At 37.8% G+C, this 19,451-nt stretch overlaps 1 protein-coding gene across 1 annotated transcript in view; it reads left to right on the forward strand.

Annotated features, from left to right (window-relative positions):
- Window positions 1-4,887, forward strand: part of CBLN4 (cerebellin 4 precursor) — a 55,235-nt gene extending 50,348 nt beyond the window's left edge. Inside the window, exon 5 of the mRNA XM_084537770.1 lies at window positions 4,863-4,887. Coding sequence (XP_084393896.1) covers window positions 4,863-4,872 — 10 coding nt within the window. The 3' untranslated portion in view covers window positions 4,873-4,887. The remainder of the gene's footprint in view (window positions 1-4,862) is intronic.
- The last annotated feature ends 14,564 nt before the right edge of the window (window positions 4,888-19,451 follow it).

A 19,451-nucleotide genomic window follows, 5' to 3' on the forward strand; every position in this document is an offset into this window, starting at 1 on the left:
ATAAGCTAGCACAGAAAAGATGTCAAAGCTTTCTTCATACAAATACTTTCAGCAGCAATCATAGAAGCATATCCATGGATTTATGAACTCTCATTATTTTGATGTATTGCTGCATTTCTGCCTAAAAATAAAATGAAATGTGTTAAGTTTGGCCTGAGATGAAATACTGAGTTTCCCATACTAAAATGTTTCAATTATTCATACTGAAAGATCAGGAAACTAGCAAGGAGATAAACATTGTTGTTCATATACTGACAAAGTGTGCCAACTGTTAGAAACATGTGTTTCTATTTCAGAATAATCTAATTAACATTAGCAGGAGTGTCAAGTCATTAACATATTCTTCTGAACAAAGTTATCAGGCTCTGATTTAAAATTCACTTTCACTCAATTAAATGTATAGCTAATTTTGCCATCATTCAAGTAATACTCTCTTTTTTTTTTTTTTTTTTTTTTTTTAAAAAAAATTTTTTTTTTTTTAAAAAAAAAAAAAGGAAAAGGAAGAGAGAAAGAAAAAGAAAATCATACATCATACACCTGTTACTGTAGACTTCAAATTTCTATATTAAAATGTCATTTTCAGGAGTTCTGGCCTGAAGTTTTGATTCATAGCTATCTCCACATAAGAGTGAGCACACGCAAATCAGAATGGTGTTAGAGAGAAACCTGAGAGCACACTTGAGATACATACTTCAGAAATATCTTCACAGGAAATAACTCAATAACTAAGATTAAACAACTTGGGGTCTGGTTTAAAGTAACCTTGGTTATATCTCTCTCTCTCTCTTTTTTTTTTTTTTTTTTTTTTCCTTTTATTTTTTTATCTCTGTTTTCCAGTTTATCATTAAACTTTGTGAGAAGGCTCCTTTCATTTTAATGGAGTCACAGAAATTTTAGAAGCAAGATGTGGTTATCGCTGCTGAAATTAAACCAAGGAAAGAGAAGATCTAGTTAGTAGTCAAATAAGCACTATTTATACTAGAAGACAATATTTTTCAAAACCTTTGAAGACTGATATTCTCACAGCATGAAGGACAACAACAATGTTGTGAGGTAACTACAACTAAGGATTAGTAAGCAAACTTCAATGATCAGCAATCCAAAGTTGTTGGAAAAAACATTTACCTGTCTATCTCTATTTATTTATTACCGATTATCATTAATTGCAAAGCCTCTGACTACTGCAATATCTGACTGATCATTTTTCATTTTTCAGGAAGATCATTAGCATATTCATCTGGATACTGCAAACACTTTCAAGTATCATAACTCAGCTGCCATACAGATTATCTAATTATACAGCATTCACCTATAAAGAAAAATAACTCAGATATGAGAACTATACTAATAAAGGCAACAATTCACAGTCTGATTGGAACTTTATTTATAATTTGCAGAGACGGAAGTAAAAACATACTCAAACCTTTGGAAATTCAAAAACAAAGCCCCTTGCAAACAGCACCTTCAATTCAAGATAGCAATGCTCAATCTGCCACCTGTGTTTTGGTACATAAAATGATCAGACTGTGATTTTTCTTTGAACCTGAGTATCGATGTTTCTTTAAGTTGGGGTTTGTACAGAGCTTTTATGATAGTATCTCAAGAAAAAAAAAAAACAAAAAAAAAACAACAATGGGGTAATGGGAATGTCTTCAGTTATCTCATAAATACCGTTGATCAGTTCTAGTTGTCAGTGAGGGATGACATGATTTGCGAGCCAATTCCCACACAGAGGTTGGAATTGGGGGCCACTGTGCAGAATGGAGATACTCAAAAATTGTACTCAAGTTTTTTTTTGAAGCTGCTCGGTGCCCTGATTATTTATACAGCAGCTACAGTACTGTTATGGTTTTCTTTACTTTCATCTATAATGCTGAAGTATGTCAACACATCCCGTAATAGTACTTTCAGCACCCTGAAAGCACTCCCTGCTGGAAACCTGCAGCTTTTTGTTTCATCCTCATGCTTGGATGGATGCTCAGATAACTTTATGGTCATCTTGCATGTTACTTGGCTTTCTGATGAGACCTCTTAAACCATGCAATGGCATCAGGATTCAAATTCAAACTCTCCTTTTCCAAAAGTATATTCTAAACTGAATCAACCATTAGTGGGGCAACATTTGAAAAAGAGGATGGTTTGTACAATTGATGGAGCTCACCCCCTGTATCCTCACTAGTTTGTTTCATCTAAAAAAGTCCATTATATATAATATCATATACTTTTGCTGAAAGTTTAATAAGAAGTTACTTCTATGAAGCTCAGTTAGAATAGCAACAGTAAAACAGAAAGATCCCTATCAAACTACTGAAGCAATGAAATATATATCAGAGTCCCAAATGACCTTCATAAATCCTTGTTCACCAACAGTGATATTTGTTAACAGCAAAATTAACTTTTATTACTTTCTTTCTCTGACTTGTGTTTGCCAGCACTCATTTTTGAAACTCCTCAGATCAAGCAGAACAGATAAATTAGATTAAATTAATTTCAGTGGCCAAGATGTGAAGACACAAACATAACTCTGAGGTTTATATTAAGCCATGATTTGAAGAACTTCATATAATGTACTATACACTGGAGGCTAATGGAGAGAAAGAAAAGGAAAAGAGCTGCTCTATCTGATGTTTGTACAACATCTTCTGGATGCTGTATACATAAAGAGCTACCTCCCAACCTGATACGCAGCATATAGTACTCTGCATGGGGGGGGGAGAAAAAAAAAAGCCTAAATAAAATCCAGTCTTTCACTGATGAAGTGGCAATAGGACCATGCTCTGAGTAAATACTATGGACAAGTTTTCAAAATAGAGACAAAGATGAGACTCTGAGGCGCCAAAACAGCAGCAGACACAGTCTTCTCTTGATTCAGATGAGAGTAAAAAATGTCAGATGCAAAAAAGTGTTTATTATTTCAAACAGGAGGGGAAATAAAGTGTGAAGGTCATGCAGGTGACAACAGTAACAGATAATCATTTTTGGAATCTTTTTTACTGGTTACCTCAATAGCCACAGCCATGAGACTGTTGAACCTTGAGTACAGAACTGATGGGCAGGCCATGGAAAGGCCAGAGAGATGCAACAGGTGATCTGAGCTGATCTCTTGTGGTGGGGGTGGGGATCAGTACTTCCCACAGGACCTGAGGGTCAAGAATGAAGCGTGTCCCCCTTCCAATCACTTTATTGCTTCCTCTTTTCCCATCACTCATGGATCCCTGCAACCTTTTCTGCTCCAGCCTTTCTCTGGGGGTACCTGAAGGGCCAGGAAATGCAGGGAGGGAGAATGGTGTGTAGACACACCTGGACAGCTTGACACACCACGGGGTAGGATCATGACACTTTTTATAATGGTACTGTTGCTGACTACTGGGCATACCTGTGATGTTATCATGACACCAGTATTGTACCCCTGCAAGGCACTCATCTAAGTGAGAGCTATAGTGTCTTCTGAGTCCTGCAAAGGTTACCATGGGAAAGAGCCTCAACTAGGCTAGTTTACTTGTTTCCTGTTGTTCATACTGGTGTCTTTGTCTCAGTGCCAAGGAGATAGACTTTAATACAGCACCACTGAACACTAACCTTGGCCCTCACTGTGAAAAAAATGCTAAGTGATATATAACAGGGAAATATGATTCATTTTTATCCCATCAAGATTGTCTACAGGCAACAGGCAATATGTTTTTTAACATGCTGCCTTTATACTGAAGCTTTCCTTGACATGTTTGTGCTGTTTATGAAGAGGAGAGGTTAGGATCCTTGGCAGAAATGTAAATTGCTTTAATATTTTCTTAACAATTCTTTGGCTTGAATTTATGTGAGAAACCAGGTGTGAGGATTTATGAAGGACACTTGTGACAGGTCTGCTCTGCAAAAACTGAAGAGCAAAAATCAATAAATAGCATTAAAATAAATAAATAAAGACAAAATAAAAGTTGAAAGTATCTCAAAACCACTCTGCTCCATCTGTAAGCAAGTTCCTAGAAATGCACAAATATCTTCTAGCGCTCTGCCTGTGCATTAATCAAATTATTTGAAATGAGACAAGAGACCAATCTGAAGTGCAAAAGAAACTAAAGAGATAAAATTAATCTTGCTCCAACTTGACTTTCTATGATTTTGCAGCTGCTCCAGTATTTTGTAAAGTTCCTGAGGTTTATCTAGTGAAAATAACTATGAAGTACCCATGGGTAAATGTCAATGCTTTAGTGTAGATTGGCATGAGGCCTTACCCGGCTCTCCCTCTGATGATGTAAATCCTGTATGGGGTCTTGCTTTGGTCCAGTGAAGGGGAAAATCACTATAGCCTGACCTGGAGATGTGTTTGCTTGGTTTGCCAAGAATGCAAGTGTGCAAAATTTCTTAAAGAAGCTTGTTCCTAAAACATAACCTCTCAATGTGCAAAAGCAAATTATCTGTGAGTCCTTAATTTTACTGATGGGTGACTTTTGGCATGGGACATGTGGCCTTTGAAAGCAGAGGGTTATTTTTTAAAAAGTTAATACCCATATATATATACATGTGTATGGGTATATATATATATATATGCATAATATATTTATAATATATGTATATATTTGAGAATCTCTATCTACAGATAAGGAAAAATAAATAAAATCTTGCCTCATGGAGAAAATAAAAAAATGGCAGAGCTAGGAGAAACATTATTTCATGGATATCAGAAACCTTAGTCTAAAATGACTGTTGCATGAAAATATTTTTACTATACCAGAGCAGGGTGCCCAAGGAGCTAGCTCAAGGCTCCCTGTAGCTTTTTCCCAGGTCCAAGAGACTGGTATTTCTAGAATTCCCAATTCAGACTAACGTATTGTTCTTACTCCAAAACTTTGGTGCTTGTCTTTCAGTTTCAATTGAGAAGAGCCCAGTGCTGCAGTCCCTGTCCTGGATCCCGGGCACAGAGCTTTGATCAGCTTTATATTTCACTGTGAAGCTTTGTGGTAATGTCAGACCCAGAGATGTTCTCAAACGTGAAATATTAGAGCCAGACAATAGTTGTTCGGAAGACAGACATATGTGCTCTATGCCGAGACTGCAAAGCAGCAGCTGCACTTTTAATTAAAACTTATGTCCTATATATCTTTGTATGTTTGAGTGTTTCTTTGTTTTTAATGAATTTTTTAGATAAAGGGAGCTTTTTTAATTATACTTCTGCCTCCTGGTGCACGCCTTCCTTATTCATTTTTGCTATCATGGCTTTTTTTCAATTTACGTTAACAGATTAGGCCATATCAGAGCTTCTGAGTATATTAAAGGTGACGGCAGCAAAACACAGCTCTGTTTCTTGATCTATTCAGTAAGAGTGTCTTTAGTCACCCTTCTTTGTGCCCCTCCCCACCACACACACTGTAATTACTGTGACATATACGGATCTTAAGCATATTTGACAAAGTGTAATGAATGAAGTCTCAACGATCATCAAGAAAATGCCTCAACATTTGCTTAAATTAACATTGCCATCATTCTGGGGATCTGTAGGTTAAAGTTTGGGATTTTTAATTTGGGTGATTTGACTGTAACAGCAATTCCTGAATAGCTGTTGTTCCAATGGATTTCCTCACACAGAACAGTTTGAACTTTGGAAGAGCTGAACTCGTGTCCAACAAAAGTCAGGGGAGATTCTTTTTGGCTGCTTGAAATCAAAACCTTAGATCTTTCCAAATGGGCAAACATGAGGAACAAGGAAACTAAAGGAAAACTCTAGTGGGAGCTGGAGATAAAGCAGATGGAAGCCAAAAGCTTTAAAGTGAAAGAAAATAATTAACCAGGAGAAGAAAGAGTTGAATCTAATGTGAAGTAAAATTGAAATTAAGAAGCAAATCACAAAAGAATTGAGAAAGATAGCATTAAACACAATACATGGATGATGGCCTAGGTCTCCAGATATGGGACTTTGTATTCACTGTTTGGATGATACATGAAAGAGAATTCCTTGCCATTAGCTCGATAACACAACAAGAGGTGATAGGAATTTGTCTGCTTGACAATTAATAAATAGATTCAAGGAAACAACTGAACTATATTAAAATGCTGGCAGCTAATTTTTGTGATGTTTTCTATCTTGCTTGCTTTTTCTTGCCTATGCAGACAACTTCTTTAGTTTTCTTTTTACAGGCTAAGACAAAAAACAAATCTTCCTTCCTATGTAGAAAACAGAACAATTTTAGTAATTCTGTCCCTTGAAAAACAGGAAAATTTAATTTAATTTGGTTCCAGAGAACTAGGCAAGAAAAAGGATAATTGGGATGAAGTAGACTTAGTTCTGATTTCCCAGTCTTGAGAGATTTTTTTCTTTTTTTCTCTTCTGTCAAGACTCAATATCTTACAAGCTGCTTGCTACAATTTTATTCTTCATGCAAAATAATTGCTGAGCATAAACTATGTTTATATCAATCATTGTAGAAATGAAAACAAAATAGAAGCAGTAGAATTATGAATGAAGACTTGATTAAGAAGTGACAGCAAAGATTTGTGATAATGAAGGGATGAATAGCACTTGTTTGGTTATGTGCCAGTTACTTGCAATTAATTTTGCTAGCTAGCGAGCAGGACACCTGCTGGCTTGCAGTCAGAGTGGGCATTTTCTACTCATGTTGGTATGCATCTATCGATTTTTCTGTACTAAGACATTTGTAATTATTTATGATTATGGGCTGGAATAACAAAAGCACAGAAGGCCTAACAGCCCTGACAGTAGTTCCTGTTGAATTTAGGTGCTCTAATCATAAACTGTTCTTTCCAGACCTTAGAGCCCTGGCTTTTCACCACAGGTGCTCCTGCCTGCCTGCTGACAGGTATGCCCAGAGCCCCCACTTCATGGGGCTGACAGAGCAAGTTCTCAATTCACAAAGTAGTTGGAGGGTGTTCATCTTTCATAAACAGATAACGGGGCACCCTAGATTGATCTAGCAAAAGAAATCTACACCTTGCAGATGTGAAATGAACGCTAAAACTTATTATATAGTACCAGTCAACGGGAACGATCCTTTGACTCATAGGAACATTGTCCAATGCGTCAGCTGCTTGCAGCTTGGACACAAGCCTGGGGAGCAGGCACTGTGCCCTGGGTGCACTGACCTTATCACAGAAAGGTCAGATTCTTAGCATTCTTAGAGTGAAAATAAGTGTCACAAAAATGCCATAGCACAGGGTAGTCACTTGAAAAGGGGCCGATATGGGTCCTGGATCCTGCTCAGTAAAATGGTTAGCCAGGACCAAGAAGCCTGGCTTTTCTTCCTAGTGAACCCATTTGCACATAAAAACAGTTTTCCATGGTGAATTCACGAGTTTTCATTTATAGAGATGGATTAACTGAAATGGATAAGAAGAGAAAATGTCGTATAATTTATTTTTTCTTTTTTCTTAAAATCATGCAGCAGAGTGACAAACCAGGACAGCATGCCCGTGGTGTAATGATACTCTAGTCTCTCCTGATCACATGCCTATCTTGCAGCTCACTTAAAGAAAACCAAACAAGCCTAGATCAAACCTCTGGAAAAAAAACACATAGCACAATGTGTCCACATGTTCAATGAAACTATTCCCTTATGCTCCTTAAACAATAAAAAATGCACATTTTTATCTACTAGCTGAAGTATTTAACTAGTCCCAAATGTAGGGTGATGACTAATCAATCCCTGGCCAATCAATCTATTGAATTCAGGAACAACCAACAGCCCACCAGTAGCTTTGCAAAAGCTAGTGTATGAGAAGAATTTCAAAACAAGATGCAAGTTTGAACAGGTCCAATGTTTCTTTCTGTTACAGACAAATTACAAAGAAAGTTGTCTGAATCATAGTGTAGAAGGTAAGATTATTAAAATGCAGTGGTTTTTTTTGCTGGTTGTATGATTAGGATCATGAAGGAAAACTAGGATGTGAAAGTAAAAGCAGGAAACCTAATGATTCTTTTAATTAAAGGGCTGATTAAACTTGAAGACTTGTTAGACCTCACATTTTCATTAGCAAACATTTCTATTTATTTACTTATTTATTTATTTTTCTTCATTTGTTGAAACTCTTCCAGATACTGCATGCAATTTACTGAGTGTGATTTATGGACCCAGCCCAACCTCTGCTGAAATCCACAGGAGGCTTTACATTGACAAAAGTCACTGCAGCCATAGCTTTGTGCATCCCAAATGTTTTTATGTTAAAGACCTTTGATGTCACAAAATTTTAGGAATGCTTTCCCCCTCCCTTCCCTCCCCCCCTCCCCCCACCCAATATTACTTAGATGTAAATAAACTTAGGACCTATGAGTGGAGATTATAAATTTCCTTCCCTGTTATTATATCCAACTCTATGTCATTGTAAACACTGGACATAGTCAAATTATTGAGATGTCTTTCAGAGAGCCAGCTAATATAAGGATAACTGCTAATTTATCAGAACAATATTAGCAATTAATGAGGTTGCATTTAGTTGGTGCCAAGTAATTAAATAGAATGTAATGAAGTGCTAAATATATCTAAAACTTTAAGCTTTAGTATTTTAATATAGAAGTTGTGTGTGAGAGAGAAAGCAGGAAAGAGAGAAAGAAAGAGTCAATATCATTTAATCTTCTATGCTTCTGTCATTTAATTTTCAGCAACCCATTCACTGAAATATACTTAACTGCATAGCCGAAAACTAGAGAAATGAAATATATGTTTTAATTTGTAGTTACAGTGAAACTTTCCTGAAACTCACAGATTTAGCTCACCTGAAGTTTTAGACAATTAAAACTGTTAAAACATGGTTAAAACTGCATGTACATGTTCATGCATACATCCATACTAAATAATTACAGTTTTAAAATTAAGTTTTTCTCAGAGGTACCTTTGCATACAAAATTTCAGATATCAAAGTCCAAAAGACTAGGTGAAACTTCCCCCAAATCTTTGGTCACTAAAGTTTGACAGAAAATCTGCAGAACAGTGAAGCTATTTGTTCTGTAGAATTTCCTGGCAGATACAACTCAAAAGCACCCTCTGTTTTGGCACATATAGCTCAAAATGGAGCAAGAGTAAGTCTGGTCCTGGGAATGGTCCAGTTCGGGATCCATGCCTGGCTTTTGCTAGGCAGGAACTGGAAATTTAAAATGCTCAGTGTTTTCCCTACCTCAGGCTGCTGCACATTCTCTATTTGTTCCTGATTCAGTATCTAACAGATACCATTTTATCTTCCCAGTTAGATAACACTATGTAATGTGGGTGAGAAATATAGTGATCATGTACATGATCATGAACATGTAGCTAATTGCAGACTGGAAGATATTTTGATTCCAGTAGTTCTTTATGGGTTTGAATTAGGTTTAATCCTGCTCAGAACTCCACTTTCAAAATCTTGCTTCCAGTATTTGGGAATAAGTCCACTATCACTCACTGCTTGTTAAAATACATGCATCGGTAAAGATTCTTCTTTAATAAAATTTCATAGTTTATATATGCAGAAATGCATATACACTAGAATATATGTGCTATATTTTAAAAGCATTAAAAACACACCATTTTATTGATAAAAACACTTAAACTCTCTCCCTTTCTCTCTCAGTGCTTCTCTTGGGAGCTTTAAACTCAAACGACTCTGATAAAATATGAAAGCTTCCATTGATTTATTGTTAATAGCAAATAAATAAATTTAGGGGAGAAAATGTACTTTAAGGCATTATTGTCACTGAGGGACCAACAATATCTTCAGTTTTCACATATCTGTACAGAAATCTGTTGAGAATCTCTTTTGCATATTCATGGACATGATCATTCTAGTAAACACTATCTGTAAGTAAAACTTTTCATTCCTTTACCATACTGCCCAGTTTATAGAGAGAGAAAAAAAACACAAACATTAATATTTTTTTTGGTAAAAGGTTGATATTAAAAATATAATTTCTAGAATGAAGCAAAGAGGATGCTTATACAAATTATTAAAAAAAAACAAAAAAAAACAAAAAAAAAAAAAACAAAACTACAAAACAATAGTATCAAGATCATTGCTTTAGAGATTCTCTATGAAATTAAATTGCCATGTCTTTTTGTCACTTGATACACAAATGCATGTTGTGCCTTTTTTAGTGTTATTTTGCTACCTTTCCTCTTAAGTGTTGTTATTTCTTTGAAATGTAAATTCATTTGTAAAATTATGATAAAGACATACTTAAAGCATCCTTCAGAAGATTTAAAAGCACAAAACTTTAAAAGCAAACCTTTGCACCTTTTCTATGAATTGTGAAAATAATGGAAAGAAGCATACCCAAAGTTTTCATCTGCTCATGTGGATCGCACCACTGGCTTCCTGCAGCCTAATCTGCACTAGAGCAGACAGCAGTGGCAGAGTCTGAAAGAAAGAGCTCCTTTTCATTTCTGAATCAATGCAAAGTTGCCAGTAAGATTTCCATTGGACCTCTTGGGTCTCCAAGGGCACTGCAAAATCCTATGGTGCGTGGATGTTAAAACACAGGCAGACAGTTTTGTGGCATGGTGAAGGAAAAGTACTTTGGAACACCTAAGGAACATCTTAGCCTGATTTCAGAATCAAATGTCCAAAGCAATCCAAACGCTATGGTTGTACAAGAGAATACAGACCGTTGTCAACTGCATTGCTGAGTGAGATTTAGAGCTAGCAATCTTCAGCAATTACCCCATTCTAGCAGCCACTACTCAAAAGTAAGAATCAGATAGAGAAACCTCACTGGGGTAGGCAGTTTTAGTGACAGCTGTGAGTTTTCCTAGACATTTTTTTCCTACCAATTTATTGATCATTTTGTATAACATAATTCATTTGTATTAGTTGGACCTTTGGATGGTGAATGTTCATCAAGACCTTTTGCTTTTGGCAGAGACTGGGTGAAGATGACCAACTCCTGCTGCTTACTCAGCACTTAGCTTATGCCTGAGACTAACAGAGACCTAGAAATGAATTTATCCTTTGCCTACGTCTGCTGAGGAATGAAATGATGAAAATGAAAATGAAAGAAAGGTATTGTCATGGCACATCTAACGCACTGTTATAAGCTAGTGTCCTATGAAATCAACTGGATATGCGCACTTTGTTACTTTTTGAAATAGGACCCCTAATATCTTGGTAGAACACCAGAGTAGTGCAATAAGGCTAAGTCAGGTTGGTTGAAAGTTGTCTTTGGACTTCGCAGGCTTTGGGACTTTATATATGTATGCATATATATATATATATATTTATATATATATGTACTTTTAGTATATATGTGAATTTGAAAGGATCACAATGTCTTTGAACATTTGGCCTTCAATGACGATATGCCCCCATTTACCTATCGGTATATTGATAATGATTACCTTTTACCTTTGAGGTCTGCAGATCAAAGAGACCTTCTGAAATGATCTCTAAAAAGAGATCCCTATTAACTGTAAAAGTTAAAGCTTACAGAACCCAAATCAAGTTCATATTAAACATAATATTTTTATGGTTTATGCAATGCTGGCTCAATGTTTCCTATAACTTCTGATTTCTCTAAGAATTTCTTGGAAGAAGAAAATTCTTCAGAAATCACCATTTCTGACCAAAATGCCGTTGAAGACTTTTTTTTTTTTTTTTTTTTTTTTAAGGGCCTTTGTGCCTATTAAAAAACAGTGCAATCAATTGCTGTAGCTCTACAAGGTTTTCCTTTTCTTATTCTAATGTTAATAAAAAAGGAACCAGGAATAGCTTGAACTGCTTTATTTGATAAGGGTATTACTGGCAATGTATTTGCCATAATGAGAGAAAAACCAACACCATTGTGGACTTTTGTTTTTCTTTTTCTTCTGTTTTGTTTATTGCTGTAGCATTTTAAAGTACTTTAATTTCAGATTCTGTGCTCAATTTAGGGCTTAAAGTAAATATTATGCTTTGCACTGCTGCTCAAATGAAACTCATAGTGTAGAACCTACTGGCAGTAGAGTGTGACTTATATTTCACATTTCACAAATGTTATGAAGTCTTACTTAACAGAAAATCAGGATTTCACAGCCTAAAGCTTGTTATTTAAAACCAACCTTTTTTGGGTAAATCAAACTCAGTACAACACAGTAATAAAATTTTACCTCCAGTACCTCCATAATTCCTTACAGTTTCTGAATAAAAACATGCTACTGCAATGCCACCCAGCTTTGCCAAACATTAAGAAAATACATCAGAAAGCATTCTTTCTTTCTAGTTTCACAGAGATTTATGAGTGAAAAAGAGAAAAAGAAGCCCACTCTGTAATAACTTTTTGCAGCTGAAGGCTTATTTACAAGAATGTGATATTTGTCTTAGATTATAATTCACTGTAAGTAGAATTATTTCAAAGATTTTTCATGCAGATTGTGTGCTACACATTTTGCTCTAATCCATTTAAACAAGACTATCATTCCCGCAATCTAGACACAGACTGTGATTCACCTCATGTAATTTCAGCCCTGGAGAAAGATCTGGTTTACAGGGGAAGCCAGCGGCTCAGCTCCCTCCAGAGCTGAGGGAGGGAAGCACAAACCTCTTGGGAGCAGTTCCTCTCCTTCATGCAAGTCTAATGACAGGTGGAGAGCACTGCTTTCCGTCTGACTCGAGAAGGAGCCTAAATGCTGAGCTGAGCTCCAGATCTGGGGGTCACCTGCAACCAAACCTGCACATCCAAACCTTGCACAGGCATCCTTGCATCCTAGCAGCACAGATGTGTCTTCCTCTGCTGGTCACCCAACTGGGCCTTGTGTAACAGGGGCTGTAGGAAGTCCAAAAGAACAAAGAACAATAGCAATTTACTTCATTAAATGATTAAGAAGAACTACAGTCAAAGATTTATGTTTTCCAGAATCCCTTGCACTGGTAAGCTGTAGCCAAGCACTTATATTATAAAATCCTTGGACAGAAATTGAGACCTGCTTGAAGTGCACTTATTACTGCGTGGTGGTAGATGACCTTGGATGAGGTGGCTGGGTACCAGTTCAGATAAATATTAAGTGGAACAATAAACTTAATGGTTCTTTTGAAAAATGCAGTGTGGCTCAGACTCTAATATGGTTTGTTTAACAGTGAAAAACATTTTCCCTCATAAGCTTCTTTTTTTTTTTTTTTTTCCCCCTTGCATGGACTTAGTTCAATTGGAGACTTCTAACTCCGTGCTACAGAAATAAAATGACTTAATGTGTACCTTTAAACCGGGTCATTAATCTTCCATCATTCACCTCCTGTATTATGCCTTAGCTTACAGTTAATGGAATATTTAACTGCCTTAAGAGGAACAATAAATTGAAGTCAATGCTTCCCTTCAAGATTTTATCCATCATTTAAAAGAAATAAAAGAAAAACTGTTGACTGGGAACCATTGTGATGTTTTCTTAATAGCATTTTTTTGTGAGCATACAGTGAAATTCCATTTCAAAATGTGCTAAAAAAAAAAAAAAAAAAAAAAAAAAAAAGAAGATGGTTATAATTCCTCGTCTTCAAATGCCTCAGAGTGTAATGCATAGAAGGGTTTTTCCTTGGCTATCCTGGAAGACCACATGCTTTTTAGTGCTTGATGCAGGGTTCTAAAAAGAAAAGCTTTTTTCCCTTGATTTTGAATAATATATTGTTTAAAAAATAAAGCACATCTTTGAGGACAGGTATCCTCAAAACGGTTTCTAACAATAATGAATTCAGAAATTCCTTTTCCACTGCTCACACCCAAATTTCTTTCCCCATGGAGGATTCAGATAATAGTAAACCTTTTCCAACCAAAACCTCACCCCAAGTATTGAAAGATGGAGCATACCCTGAAGATAGCAACACACCAGGTAGAAAACAATCCGTAATGATTTTCTACATAGACTACAGATCTATTGGCTGGTACTTCACGCCTACCACCAGCCCTCCTCTCACAGGGAAGTCCGTGGGGTTTCTGCAGTCAGGAGGGGTGAGTCCCTCTGCTCCTACAGAATGAGCACATGGGTGGCATCACCAAAGAATTGTTTGGTGGAGATGTGGGATGAGATCATAACACCATGAAGCTCCCCTCTGTTCCCAGTCACTCACAGGGAACCTATTTCACACTGGAAGAGCCCCAGAGTCCTACTCGGGCTGCAGCTGTCCTGGCACACTACCTGCAGAACAAGACCCAGCAAAAGAGTGTTTTCATCCTATTACAACTGCCAAAATCATGCTCACATGACAGTTATGGTTTTATTATGCCCTGCTTGACCTGCCGCTGTGCCACAGTTTTAGAAAAATGAAAACAGTAAAATCCCAAGAAAATATTTCAAAATGCCACATGTAAATACTCTGGCAGCTTTGAGATTCATTTTACCATGTGCCAGGATGGTGGAGAAATGGCTCTGCCAGTGGATTTCTACGGACATTAAGGAGACATGCTGGCTGTCAGCTGACTCTACTGAACAGCCTTTTCCAGGTCAACATCCTTTCCTTTCTCTTTCTTTCTCTCTGTCATTTATTTATTTATTTTATTTTTTTTTAAAGGAAGAGTGCCTACAACATTAACAAATAGCTGTCACTTTACGTATGCCATACCTCTGTGCCCACCAGAAAGATGGGATGTGCTCTGATGCACCCAGACAATGATAAAAAAACTACAGCAGGGCCAAAGGGTCTGTCTGTTGCATCATTATTGACCAAAATTTTTTGCATTATGACACGAAGAGAAAGCAGTCTCTTGCCCCAACCCAGGTGAAGAGGCTGACTGACATTTGCCACTTGGACGTTTTGCTGCATGAGACTGGCCCTTCCCCGGTTACTGCAGGCAGCAGTTTCCTGCTCTGTAGGTTTTGACCTTGTCCAGATGGCCTTCACAAGTTTCAGATCCTTTTACTCATTCCTCCAGGAAGTACAATTTCTGGTGGCATGTAAGTGCCAAGAAGTAGGATCAAACTGATAGGTACATGGAGCGCAGTGTGTAGGCTTCCACAGACAGCCAGGTCAGTTGCTCTGCTCTGCAAGCTTTACATATAAATCATGGTTATTGTTATTTACCCTCTAAGCAGGGAATCTGGCAGAGTTAGGAGTGAGTCCAATGCATCTGAACCAGATGGCCTTTGAAGAAGTTGTCCAGGAAATCATATATTTGTATCAAGTATCATTTTTTCTGGGAGATTGCAAAATAGAATCCTCGCCCAGATTTCTTCCCTTTCTGCAGACAGCATACAAGATTAGTCCTAAGTGTGAAAATCCAGCAAAGGGTAATACAGAAATGAACATAGCCTTGGTGTGTGCCAGGGACAGGGTTGCTCAGGGCTGAGGTGACACGTGCTCCTGCTCACCGTGAGGCTGGTGGCTTTAGCACGCCTCCGGGATGAGCAGTCACAGTGCTGTGCTCAGCACCTGCCAGCTACTTTGTCAGGCTCCGCAGGCTCGTCAGCCTTGGCGATGCCAGGGCAATTTGTGCTGACGCAGGTAAAGATCACAGAAACCCTAGTCACTTCTCTTGGCAACCTCTGTAATCACAGATGTGCAGAACAGGCTGGGACAGGATGGGGTGTCAGGAGTCAGAAGTAAGGCCAATTCAGATCATTAGGAACTGTTTTCCTCTGTCCCTAGTTTCTGTACATGGAAACAGCTCTTCTTTTAAGGCTAACCTTTCTGTTATCAGGGAGTCTCTGGCCTCTTTAAGGACTTATTGGGGAAAGCATTCCAGAGAGGTATGGCTATTACACTGTTAGATGTGGAAAACCATGAACATATACTACAGGTGTGTTGCCAGATTTCACTCCTGTGTGAACAATTAGAGTTGCACACATATTCTGTGCAGATATTGTTAGAGTTTAAAATGTGCTTAGCTTGCATGCTGACTGGAGGCACACTGCTTGAAAATCTGCCTTTGCTCACATCTTCTACTGAAAAGGAGAGAGTAAGGTGTTAAGACACAAGCCTATATATATATATTGCATATGTATATGGATATATGCAAATTTCATGCTTTGCAAAGGAGGGTCAACATATAGGCTTCACCAAAAGGAAGCAGCTGAGCCCTCCTGAAAGGGTGCACACCTGCAGTGCTGCCACACCAACTCTGAACTGGATGTGGTGGCATGGGGGAAGCACGCCACAAAATCTGTGCAATGCACACATGGGGCCTGCCACATATGCTCAGCTCTCATCCTACCAGGACTCTCTCTTGCTTCAGGGAATCAGGATTTGTCTCTTAATAGTGTTTGCTCCAGTCTTTGCCACTGCTATAATGTAGACCTTAAGCAAAGTTTTGAATAAGACCAATTAGGAAAGCAACATTATTTTTATTAAATCACATTAAGTATTAAGGGATCATAACTTACACATAGTCAGCATACATAATCTTATTCCTAGGGCAAAAAGTGTAACCCTAACTCAATATTAAAACCAGAGAGAAAATGAATCTGCATAATATCAAATTATTTAATGCCTAGACACAATAACACTTTGCAGGTAGTGAAAGTTATCTGGGCATCAGGCAGTAGTGAGTCAGCTTTAAAATGGTTTATATTAATCCTGGAAAATCAGTAATTCTATCTGAATTGGTATTTTCTTTTCACAGCTTTTGTTTGGATAAGTAAAAATTTAAAAAAGGAAAACCATTTTTTTTTTTAAAACAGTATCATAGGGAGTTGAATAAAATTATTCTACTCTTCACTAACTATAGAAGAGGTGTTTTGGTTAGACGCTTATCTAATGTCCTCCTCTTCTAGATTTTGTATGTTGTGAATGTTTGAGTATCAGTTAGGAATGGAATTCCAGGTGGCATAATGGATGTAAAAAACTTCTATTCGAGTCCTACAGATAGCAATGACAAATTGCTGTAAAAAGGTGAAATACTTTGTGACAGTTCATCTCACTAGAGACTGAGTAGTTAATGAAAACCTTATCCAGTTGTTGCACGTTACACTCTTCCCTGGAAAATTTTACTTTTAACTTCTCTCACCCCCGTGACTTTTACAGAGCAGGGATTTGCCTTTCCTCCAGAGTTTAATGAGATAGAGAAGGAAGCAGATGAAGATGGTATGTGACATGGGATGGACAAGCATGGAAAATATTGATAGTAGCTCAGTATACACAACAGCAAAGGGTCAAATGGACAAATACGTGCTGGCATTAAGTATCAGCATTTCCAGCATGTAGATAGCACTTTTCAGAAGCAAAGGGCACAGTCTGCCCAGCCCCATGCCTGCATTTCCATTCTGAACACTGAGAGCAATCACGTAAGCTCTGATAGCATTTTGGTAGGCATGGCCTGTTGTGATGAGTTGTAATCAGCGTTTACTTCACAGATAAAAAGAGCTCTAAAGTCAATGACAACAGAAACACAATTTTTCCTGTTGATTTCTTTCCTTTTGTGCTCCTAAAGTGGCTTCTTTTCATTTCAGCCCAAAGAGACCACAGCTACGGTTCACTTCCATAATGACACAGCTAGGAAAGAGCAACTCATTTCAACCAAATCCTGCTTGTCCTGGAGGCCTCAGACACTTAACCCTGGCAGTCTCTCTTTGAAGGATAAATTATCGTTATGCTAGTACTACTGCTCAGGAAAAATTGTGTATAGTAGGGTTTACATGCCAAATGGCTGATTCTAATCTACTATTATCATCATTTAGTAATCATAAAGGTAATAGGTCTGTTAAATCTAAGCATGTTGCATGAGTGTATTGTGTTTTGGAAATCCCAGCCATATTTCCTGCTCACCTGGTGCATGCTATAGGACAAGCAGATGTTGAAATATGAGTAACTATTAAATTTCTATCAGTTAAACCAAAATAGGATGCATGTTTCTAGTTTGAGGCCCCTGCTATTTGTTCTGCATGTAGAATGTAGTTATTTTTTTAAAATGCTGTTTTAAAACACAACATCGAGCCATTTTAAATGATTACCAATACTTAGCAGAAGCCTGGACTCTGACCTTTCCAGGATACACTACCACTAATGATACACCTTAGAAACTAGCAAAGCTCCTTTATCCGTTATGATTAATGCAGTTTCACTTTGACCATACGCTGTTCTTCCAACGTTAGACAGATCTGATGGCACGAGCTTAGGAACTGGCTTAACTTTTAAAGATATAAATAGCCTTACTGAAACCAGGGAGAGCCCAGTACACACTAAAATAAAGCCTGTACTTAAGCAGTATTCTCCATTAGGTTTATAGGTGTGAGAGAGAGAGACTGAAAGTTAAGGTCTCATGTGCAAGAGACTCAGCTGAAACATGTGTAATGGGCACAAGTGAAGAAAGTGGAAAAAAAAAAATAAAAAGGGTGTTCAGGGCTGTACCCCACATCCCAACACAGAGCAGAAAAGGTGCGATGCTAGAGGTAAACCTGAAAGTAGCATTTAACTGACAAATGTCAGATGTATGTCCCTAAGTTTAGATCCCCAGACTGCCAGTTCCCAACACCACTGAGCCTCAAATCTAATTGCTGCAGGATTTACGTGCTGCTGAGGCTCCCTTCTTCATCCGGCTTGCAGAGGTCAAATTAGCAGGCACTTTCAAAATGAACCTAGCAGAGTAATTTTTTGAACAAAACACAACCTGGAGAGCAGAGAACCAGACAAAGATACTGCTCTCGTATCAAAGCAGCAGTGTTTTGAGGACCTGTTACTGCCCCACAGCTGCTGTGGCCCCAGCCCGCAGGTGGCTGAGCAGAAGGGACAGTGCGTGGATGCAGCCAGGGAAAATGGTCACTTTAGAAAATTGTGCTCCATTCCTACCCCTTCATTGCAGCATCCCTGACAGCTGAAGAGCTGCGATTTGATCAGTTTCTGCACTGATATTAACAGACCTGCAGTCCAAGATATAAAGCGCAGCTGAGAGAGGAAAAAGGAAAAGTCCAGAGGCTTTTGCTTGAAGGGCTGTAATAGTTTTATTTCTCCTGCACAGATTATAGAACAATTTCACTGTCTCAGGTTTATACGGTGAATAGAAAATTCAGTTTCAAGTGATTGGGTTTAGATTTCCAAGTAGCTGTTAAAATAGAGCCCAAATACAATGGAACATTGCTGTCATCTGAGGGCTCTTTGGTGTTCTTCATGAAAGGAGCTCAGTTCAAAAAGGAATGAGTACCTACAACCTAAAATATCTCGGCACATTTGACAACCTCATTGAAAACCTCAGTGGAGAGGCCTATTCTCAATTTTACAGGTGACAATCTAGGCAGAAAGTGTAGGGTTGCGTGAATGTTTCTTCTACTGATGTTCACAACTTTCTTTGAACAAGTCTTCGCCCAACAGTTTTGCTCATACCCCATATCAGCAAAGCATTTGGACACATTCTGTACCTTAACGGTGTGAATTTTTCCAGTGAATTCTTTGACAGTTCCCTGCCCTACAAATCTTTGAAGATTCAAGGCTTGGATTCACACAGAATGTGGCATGAGTAAGAAAGAAAAATATGTGATGGTTTGTTTCTGTATCTGTGGCATTTCTACTGCCTTATAAAAGTGCTCGTTATCACAGCCTCGTCTACCTTGTCATCTGTACTGAGACAAGGAAAGAAAACATTTGCATAT

Source organism: Aythya ferina, assembly GCF_964211825.1.
Source record: "Aythya ferina genome assembly, chromosome: 16".
NCBI lineage: Eukaryota > Metazoa > Chordata > Aves > Anseriformes > Anatidae > Aythya > Aythya ferina.